Below are 10,419 nucleotides of genomic sequence, written 5' to 3'. Positions count from 1 at the left end.
GTCTCGGCCTCCCAAAGTGCTGGGATTACAGGCTTGAGCCACCGCCCCCGGCCCTCCATGTGCTAAATCTTAACACAGAGTTTCAAGACAGGAAAGAAAGGGGAGTATTTATCTGGTTGAAGGTCTATCTTATCAGAGAAGAAAATCTTTTCTGAAATCTTCAGCTGATTTCCATTTATATCTCCTTGACTAGAACTGGGTCTGATGTCCATTCCTAAATCAATTACTGATCAAGGGGAATGAGTTTATCACTAAGGGCAGGCTATCTCTTCCTTGAACAAAAGGCCATCTCATTCTTAACAATAAAATAAATAAAATCAGGGTTTAAATGGCAAGACAGAGTGGATACACTGAGCTGCAAAATACGTGGTCCCTAACTCAAGAATCTCTTAAACTTGAGTAAATTGAGAACACTTCTCTGGAGATGTCTTGACAAAGAACACAAGAGAACATTAGCAGATTAGGGTGTGTTGTGAGATTAAAAACATATGAAAGAAATGACATCATAAAGATGATGGAGTAGAAAGTTCAAGGAATTTGCCCCTCTACTGAAGTCCTATATTCTCTACTGAAGCGGCTGTTGAGCTGGCAAGCACTGTCCAAAGCAACCATTTTAGAACTTTGGATCCTAGTCAAACACTGGTAGCATCCAGGGTAAGTAAATGATGAAGAAAGAGGCTGGTCACTGGCTGACCATGGAGATGATGGAACAGAGACTTCAGTGGACACACATCAGAAGGAATATATTTCTTGTGAAAAAAGTTCAGAAAAGTCACTAAGCAAACTGATGACTGTAACCTTCATCAAGTAACAGTAGTGATCCTTGGGGAGGAGGCACAATCTGACTTACAGTTACCTAATCACAGGATTCAAAATGTCTAGTTCCTAACAAAAAATTGCAAAGCCTACAAAGAAGCAGGAAAGTTTAGCCCATTCACAAGAAAAAGAGAAATCCATAGAAACCGTACCTCAAATAGCTCATGCATTGGACTTAACTAGACAAAGACTTTAAATGAACTGTCTTATATATGCTCAAAGATCTGAGAGAAATCATTGACAAAGAACTACAGAAATCAGGAAAACAATGTATGAACTTATTAACTATTAGATGTATAAAGTTATGTTTTTCTCAGCTGGGGTTAGCTGAAGAAATTTCTTTGTAGGATGTGTTTATACTTCTTAAGTGGTTCTTGAATTCTATTCAGGTCTAGATTTTTAAAAGAGATTTGGATTCTGGCATTTGTAAAGTAGACTTTCCTGTTGGGGTATAGCTGTCAAAGGCATCATAGATAGTATTGCTAATGAATATAGAATACTCAAGTAATAGTTTTTAAAAAAAGCTACTGGGGGGGTATCATTTTGTTAGCTTCAATACTTTACATTTTTGGAGAGGTGCTGTATGAATTACATTTCCCTTCTAGTATGGAGAAGTATCAAAAAATTTCCATTTTTTACCATGGAAAAGTTTCATTACGTAGTTTTCTCCTCACTGTCTATATTATTTTCAAAGGCCATACTCTAGCATACCATAAAATTTATTTTTTGTGCGTTGCTTTTGCAGTGTTACTTCTGAGGTCAGAGAATACTCAAGGCACAACCCCGCATATCATACAGATTCTTCCTTGCCTTTTGTAAAAAAATCAGCAAGAGACTGTTGTATTAGAATGACATTTTTACATAAGTATGAGATGTAATTTTTAGTTAAGACAGTAAATAGTTAAAAGTTTATGCCTTGCCTTATGTGTGGGCTGCCAACCAGCTTTTCTCTTTATTCCTTCCAGGTTGATGAGAAAGCTCTGAAGCACATAACAGAAATGGGCTTCAGTAAGGAAGCATCCAGGCAAGCTCTTATGGATAATGGCAACAACTTAGAAGCAGCATTGAACTTACTTCTCACAAGCAATAAGCAGAAACCTGTTATGGGTCCTCCTCTGAGAGGTATAATTTATTAAACAGTGTGCCAGATAGTATTGTTTGCTTTTTAGATGAATATTTGTTATTGACAGAGTCTGTTAGCTGTGAGGGCTGTAATTTTATTTAACGTTATGGTAAGTGGAAGGAACACCAGTTTGGGAACCACAGAGACATTGGTAGTCTCAGTCTCATTGTCTTCATCTTTGTACAAAATGGGTCTAACAACAACAACAAAACAAAAACAAAGTGGGTCTAACAATGACTTATTTAACAAGGTTGTTATGAATAATAGAGAAAATATGTGACTGGTTCTGTTATTTCTGGAGCTCTGTCACCTGAGTAAATGACTAAGCTTTTAAAAATTAACAAAAATATTACATTTACTTGGTGGTATTGTTATTATCATTTTTTTTGAGATGGAGTCTCGCTCTGTCACCCAGGCTGGAGTGTACTGGCGCGATCTTGGCTCACTGCAAGCTCTGCCTCCTGGGTTCACGCCATTCTCCTGCCTCAGCCTCCCGAGTAGCTGGGACGACAGGCGCCTGCCACCACACCTGGCTAATTTTTTTTAATTTATTTTTATTATACTTTAAGTTCTAGGGTACATGTGCATAACGTGCAGGTTTGTTTTTACATATGTATACTTGTGCCATGTTGGTTGTGCTGCACCCATCAACTCCGTCAGCAGCCCATCAATTCATCATTTATCATCATGTATAACTCCCCCAATGCAATCCCTCCCCTCCCCCCTCCCATGATAGGCCCAGTGTGGGGGGGGTGGGGATGTTCCCCCTTCCCCAAGTCCAAGTGAATTCTCATTGTCAGTTCCCACCTATGAGTGAGAACATGCCGGTGTTTTGGTTTTGTTCTTTTGTGATAGTTTGCTAAGAATGATGGTTTCCCAGCTGCATCCATGTCCCTACAAAGGACGCAAACTCATCCCCTTTTTTATGGCTGCATAGTAATTCCATGGCTGATACTGTGCGCACATTTTCTTAATCCCAGTCTGTCACAGATGGACATTTGGTTGATTCCCAAGTCTTTGCTATTGTGAATAGTGCCGCAATAAAAACATACGTGTGTATGTGTCTTTGTAGTTAGAATAATTTATAATCCTTTGGGTATATACCCAGTAGTGGATGGCTGGGTTCATATGGTACATTCTAGTTCTAGATCCTGAGGAATGTGCCATATGTTGTTAATTTTTTAGTGAGAGATGGGGTTTTCACCATGTTCGCGTCAAGGATGGTCTCCATCTCCTGACCTCATGATCCACCCATCTTCAGCCTCCCCAAAAGTGGGCTGGGATTAACAAGGCGTGAGGGGCCACTGCACCCAGCCTTGGTGTTATTCTTTAATCATTGCATGATCAAAGTTTTATTAATGTGGTTTTTTCAAGTCCCAAGTCATAATTATTAAAAATGTCTGTGGTGAAGAAAATAAATTATATATTTTCCTTAGAAGATAGTTTATATAAACAAATTCAGACTTCTGAATAAGATGATTTATTTTAGAGGATTAAGTGTGCTAACAAATTAATATAATTACTTTAAAAAACTTTAAAAAATTATTTAAAGATGTAGATGATACAAAAATATTAAAGAAATTAAAAATCCCTATTTAAAAATTTTTTGGTTTTATATGTTGTATAATATTTTCTTTTTTGTTTTTGCATATATAGTACATATTTCCTTGCTTTTACATCTAAGGTAGAGGAAAAGGCAGGGGACGAATAAATCTGAAGATTGAAGAAAGGAACCTGGGAAATGCAAGGCATCAGCACCAAGCACCATTATGTGATTTCTTGGAATCTAAAATGGGGAACTTTGAATGTGGCAAGGTAGGTAATTTAAAAGTCGATTCTTTTTCTTTTTTCTTTCTTTCTGGTTTTTTTTTTTTTTTTTTTTTTTTTTTTTTAGTGTATCTTTATAAAGACCAAACTTTAATTTAGAACTGTATAATATAAAGCAACTGTAATATGAACATATATCCTGATTGTTTATAAATTTACTTAATTACAAATTCCTGTTTGACAAAAGCATAGAAGAAAATGTTGTTATATTCTGAAAACATAATGACAGCTTATTTTGCCCCCTAACTGGGATTAGTAATCTCACCAAACTACTTTTCCCTAATTTGCTCATATCTAGATGACAGATATAACTATGTAAACAGATTGTTGTTTTGGAAAATTTATTATATAATCTTATATAATATTTTGATTGTGAAATTGATATATCTCTTCTTTCACCCCATATTACATAGTTTGAAAATGTTCACACAGTGAGTGAAAAGGCTTTCACAATGTGATATTTTTTTTATAATCTTTAGTGATTGACATATTGAAAAGAGAACTAAGTATGGTAATATGCAGCCTTTTTCTAAGCACATAATATAGTAAATATTTTCTAAAATGATAAGTTTTCAAAATATGATCCAAAAGGTTAAGGAAATATGCTTTTAAATTCAGTTTCTCATTCAGATATATTTTGAATCTAGCCAAATAAGCTCATAGATAAAATGCTTTTGTAACAAATATGAAATGTTCAGATTTCATAAAAATTGAAGCATGTTTGCTAGATTATATAGAAAAGGCAGTGTACCATTTGAGAAAAGAAAGTTTGATGTGGGCAAGATTTGTAAGCATGATGTATTAGTTTTCTGTTGCTGTGTAACAAATTCCCACAAAGTTAGTGCTTAAAACAATGCAACTTTATTACCTTATGTTTCTTTGTGTCAGGAGTCTAGGCACAGCTTCACTGGGGCCTCTGTTTAAAGTCTCAGATGCTGATGTTAAGATTTTGGTTGGAGCGGTGATCTTATCAGAGAGGTCCTCTTACAGGCTCACCAGTTCTTACAGAATTTCATTTCCTTGTGAATGCAGGACTGAGGTCCTGTTTTTTCCTTGGTGTTGCCTGAAGACTGCTTTATCTCCTAAAAGCTGCCTTCAGATTGTTGCCACATGGGCCACCCCATAGGCAATTCACATATTGTTTGCTTCTGCAAAGCCAGCAAGAGAGTCTCTGCTGCTGCTTCAGATCTTTCTTTTTCCTGACTCTGACTTAATGAGTATTTTTGTCCCAACCTCTCTTCATACTGTCCCACTGAGAACTCTTTTGATTTCCTTTCATCCTCCTGTCCCCTTACGTTTGCTTTTGACTCCTGTATTAGTTTGTTTTCAAGCTGCTGATGAAGACATAACCGAGACTGGGTAATTTATACAGGAAAAAGGGTGTATTGGATTTACAATTCCACGTGGCTGGGGAAGCCTCACAATCATTGTGGAAGGCAAGGAGGAGCAAGTCACATCTTACGTAGATGGCAGCAGGCAAAGAGAGAGCTTGTTCAGAGAAACTCTACTTTATAAAGCCATCAGATCTCATGAGTCTTATTCACTATCACGAAAACAGCACAGGAAAAACCTACCTCCATGATTTAATTACCTCCCACTGGGTCCCTCCCACAACTTGTTGGAATTCAAGATGAGATTTGGGTGGGGACACAACCAAAACATCATTCCACTCCTGGCCCCTCCCAAATATCATGTCCTCATATTTCAAAACCAATCATGCCTTCGCGACAGTCACCCAAAGTCTTAACTCATTTCAGCATTAACTTAAAAGTCCACAGTCCAGTCTCATCTGAGACAAGGCAAATCTCTTCTGCCTAAGAGCCTGAAAAATCAAAAGCAAGTTAGTTACTTCCTAGATACAATGGGGGTGCAGGCATTGGGTAAATACAGCCATTCCAAATGGGAGAAATTGGCCAAAACAAAGGGGCTACAGGCTCCATGCAAGTCTGAAATCCAGCATGTTAGTCAAATCTTAAAAGCTCCAAAATGATCTCCTTTGACTCCATGTCTCACATCTAGGTTACACTGATGAGAGAGGAGAGCTCCCATGGTCTTGGGCAGCTCCGCCTCTGTGACTTTGCAGGGTACGGCCTCCCTCCCAGCTGCTTTAACAGGCTGGTGAGGGGTGTTTGTGGCTTTTCCAGGTGAATGGTACAAGCTTTTGGTGGATCTACCATTCTAGGGTCTGGAAGATGATAGCCCTCTTCTTACAACTCCACTAGGGGGTGCCCCAGTAGCGAACTCTGTGTGGGGACTCTGATTCCACATTTCCCTTCTGCACTGCCCTAGCAGAGGTTCTCTACGAGGGGCCTGCCCCTGCAGCACACTTCTGCTTGAGCATTCAGGTGTTTTCATATATCCTCTGAAATCTGGTTGGAGGTTCCCAATCCCCAGTTCTTAACTTCTGTGCACTCATAGGCTCAACATCATGTGGAAGCTGCCAAGACTTGAGGCATGCACCATCTGCAGCCACAGCCCAAGCTCTACGTTGGTCTCTTTCAGCAATGGCTAGAGTGGCTGGGATGCAGGGCACCAAGTCCCTAGGCTGCACACATCATGGGGACCCTGGGCCCAGCCCATGAAACCCTTTTTTCCTCCGAAGCCTCCTGGGTTGTGATGGGAGGGGCTCCATGAAGACCTCCGACGTGGAAGACATTTTCCCCATTATCTTAGGGATTAACATTCAGCTCCTTGTTACTTATGCATATTTCTGCAGCTGACGTGGGTTTATCAGAAAATGGGATTTTCTTTTCTATCACATTGCCAGTCTGCAAATTTTCCAGACTTTTATGTCATATTTTCCCATAACCTCACGATTTAGGAGACACTATAGAAGTTGATATGGTTTGGCTGTGTCCCTACCCAAATCTCATCTTGAATTCCTACATGCTGTGGGAGGGACCTAGTGGGAGGTTATTGAATCATGAGGGCAGGTCTTTCCCAAGATGTTCTTGTGATAGTGTAAGTCTCATGAGATCTGATGGCTTTATAAAGTGGAATTTCCCTGAACAAGCTCTCCCTTTGCCTGCTGCCATCCACGTAAGATGTGACTTGCTTCTCCTTGCCTTCTGCCATGATTGTGGGCTTCCCCAGTCACATAGAACTGTTAAGTCCAATAAATCCTTTTTCCTGTATAAATTACACAGTCTCAGGTATGTCTTTATCAGCAGCATGAAAATGAACTAATATAGTAAATCGGTATCAGTAGAGTAGGGCACTGCAGAAAAGATAACCCAAAAATGTGGAAGTGACTTTGGAACTGGGTAACAGGCAGAGGTTGGAATGGTTTGGAGGGCTTAGAAGAAGACAGGAAAATGGGGGAAAGTTTGGAACTCCCTAGAGACTTGTTGAATGGCTTTGAACAAAATGCTGATAATGATAGGGACAATGAAATCCAGGCTGAGGTGATCTCAGATGGAGATGAGGAATTTGTTGGGAACTGGTGCAAAGGTGACCCTTGTTAGGTTTTAGCAAAGAGACCGGCAACATTTTGCCCCTGCTCTAGTGATTTGTGGAACTTTAAACTTCAGAGAGTTGATTTAGGGTATCTGGCAGAAGAAATTTCTAAGCAGCAAAGCATTCAAGATGTGACCTAGTTGCTGTTAAAGGCATTCAGTTTTAAAGGGAAAACGCATCATATAAGTTTGGAAAATTTATGTTTGGGTTCTCAGGGACACCTGCTCCTTGGATGAGCACCATGACCTTGACTCACAGTCTTGCCTTCAAGGTTTAGTAACCTTGTTGGGGACCCATCACACTACATCCAGAAAGCAAAATTTTTAATCTCTCCTAGATGTACTGTGTGGGGAGGGCACACTGACTGATTCAGGAAATGAGCAGAAGGCTTCTTAGGGGAGATGGCGTCTAGCCAAGACTGAGGAGAAGTGTTGGGGCAATCCAAGTAGAAGGAGCACTATGTATACAGGCGTGGAGGCATCAGAGCACCAGTTTCCTGTGCCTGGGAACATATGGTAGAGGCAGTGCTGTGAGGAGAGAATTGGAATTGGTAAGCTAGAGCCAGATTACAAGGATTTTGTCCTAAGGAGTTTTAGTTCTGTCCAAATGTGATACAAAGGCATTACAGGGTTTTTGGCATAAGAGCCATGAGGTTTATTTTGGTGCTTTAAGAAAAAAATTCCTGTCTGCAAAATGGAAAATAGGGTAAGATGGGATTGAGATTGAAAACAGGCAATAGTTGTGTGTGTTGTGGGGAATTATTCATTCAATAAATGCTGTATTTTATTTAGTATTTAAAATACCGCATTCAGAAAACTCAGGGAAGTAGACTGATTTTGTAGCTCTTGTCCCAAAGATGCTCACTGTCTAGTGTGTGAGACAGAAGAAATCATAAACTAAAGGAATATAGGAAGGCTTACTTTCAAAGGATTTCATCATTTACTTAATGTAAAACAAAGCAATACTGAAAAAAGTGTTAAGTGCTCAGCAGAAGTTATTTTGAAAACAGTAATCAGATTTGATCTGGTATATTTGTAACCTGTAATAATATTTAGTCCTTTATTTCAAAGTTTTATTGCCAAAATAAGACCTACCAGTTGTTTTGAATGGCTAGTAAATAATCAGACATACTTGAAAACACTGTTTGGTTTGCTATTTGATTGTTTTAAAAGTTTACCTTACTGGGACCTGATTGCACCATTACTAGCAGCTTTTCTGACCCTAAACTCTCTTTGATGATGTTGGCATCACACAGAAGAGATTCATGATAACACACATAAGTACCAATAGCTAGAAAATAAAGTGATACACACACACACACACACACACACACACACATGCATATATATATATATATATATATATATATGGAAGATTATAGTGCTTGTAGCTCTTTCTTATATTCTCTTGGCTGTGTCTTCATGGGTATGATGAAGGTAACAGGATTGATGGGAAAGTTGTGTGTTGGTTGCCCTCAGGTATCTTTAGCAGGGATCGTTGTGTTACTTTCTCTTGTTAACCTTCTCACACTACTAAGTGCCAGTATTCTTAGGTGAGCTGGGGTATATTGTAGAACGAACAAACAAACAAACAGTTGAGGCAAGCTACTGAATTGTTTTTGCGCTCATTTTAAGATAGCATGTAATTTTAATTGGAGTTAAAGCCCAGAGTAAATTTTTACTTTTATTAAGTTGAATCTCCACTTTGGTGGAAAATTTGGTTATTTTCTGTAAATCTCTTGTTCTAAAATTAACTCTTCATTGATGGGAGAAAATGTTGGATATTTTTCTAAAACAAATCTAGATAGTGTTTCAGGATAACATCTTAATATTTAATGGTTACATGCATTATAGACAGCTAATGAAGAGAGTTAAGATCTTATTTATGTTCATATTAGCAGCATCATTATTTGAGTCCGTTATAGACTCAAATTGACATTACCAAGCAGTAATTGTGATTCAGTGGTATGCATATATTTAGGGTTTAAAAGGTTTGTTTTTCTAATACAGTTGCATAAACAAATCTTTCTTGCTTCTATGTTTTATATCAGCATAAGCTGTCTGAGTATTTTGTTTAGTTTTAGTACCCCTAGAAGTCAGAATTTAGTGGAGTAAGCCTTGGCTTGGATGGACTTGTTATATCATGATATCAGATTCTGGACAGTAATTTGTCAGGCTGGTTGGAAAAAATATATATATTCTAATTTTAAAAGTTTCATTAGAAATGATTATCACATTTACTTTTCTTAGAAATTTTCTCAGCATTGACTTTTTGTTATATCTTTAAATTGGAATAAAACATAATTCTAGTTGACATTTTTATTAATATTCTGAACAAAGTGAGGTTGGATTACATTGTTTTCTGTTACCAAATGAAAAGGACAGGATACTGGAGCAGATACATACAACTAATTCCACCACTAAACTTACAGCTCTTGAATACTAGTTGTATGTCTTTGGGTGAAATATAGAACTATTAACCTTAATTTTCTCATCAGAAAATGGAAAAGTAGTGACAGCACCTATTGTAGGGCTACAGGATCATTGGGAAGATCAAATTAGATAATGTATATGAAGTGCTAAGCATAGTGCTTGGCATCAGCAACAGCAGCAGATGCAACAGCATCCTCCACTCATCATGTATCATCTCCACCTTCATTGCCCTACTTCAGGCCTTCATCAAGGCTTTCATCAGACTTTCACCGTTTTTTGCAGAACCTTATCATCCCATTCTCCATACTGTGATCAGTGACCTTTCAAAGCACAAATTTGATCACACTACCTGCTGGCTTAAAATGCTCCATTGACTCTTCTCATTGGCAGGATAAAATTCAGACTACACTATATATATTGTTTTTATGGTGTTCCATTACTCCTATTTTCTGTGGATTTTGTGAAAATTAGTATTTATATTGGTTAACAGGATATAGATGTAAATAATCTGTTTAGATATTGGCAGATATAAGGATAACGTTAATGGTTGATGTGTACTTCACATCAAGTTGCAGGTCCTTGATAGTTCACGGAAGGTGTCTTTTTGGCTTTGTTTTTGCCTTTTATTTATTTATTTATTTATTTATTTTATTATACTTTAAGTTCTAGGGTACATGTGCATAACGTGCAGGTTTGTTACATATGTATACTTATGCCATGTTGGTGTGCTGCACCCATCAACTCGTCAGCACCCATCAATTCATC

The 10,419-nt window shown here is 38.1% G+C and overlaps 1 protein-coding gene across 1 annotated transcript in view; it reads left to right on the top strand.

Annotated features, from left to right (window-relative positions):
* Positions 1–10,419, top strand: part of TDRD3 (tudor domain containing 3) — a 152,083-nt gene that overhangs the window by 89,833 nt on the left and 51,831 nt on the right. The window contains 2 exon segments of the mRNA XM_017892514.1: positions 1,782–1,938; positions 3,624–3,746. Coding sequence (XP_017748003.1) covers positions 1,782–1,938; positions 3,624–3,746 — 280 coding nt within the window.

Source organism: Rhinopithecus bieti, unplaced genomic scaffold, assembly GCF_001698545.2.
Source record: "Rhinopithecus bieti isolate Rb0 unplaced genomic scaffold, ASM169854v2 scaffold_21155, whole genome shotgun sequence".
NCBI classification, from domain to species: Eukaryota; Metazoa; Chordata; class Mammalia; order Primates; family Cercopithecidae; genus Rhinopithecus; species Rhinopithecus bieti.
This window is presented reverse-complemented; position numbering and strand designations above follow the sequence as displayed.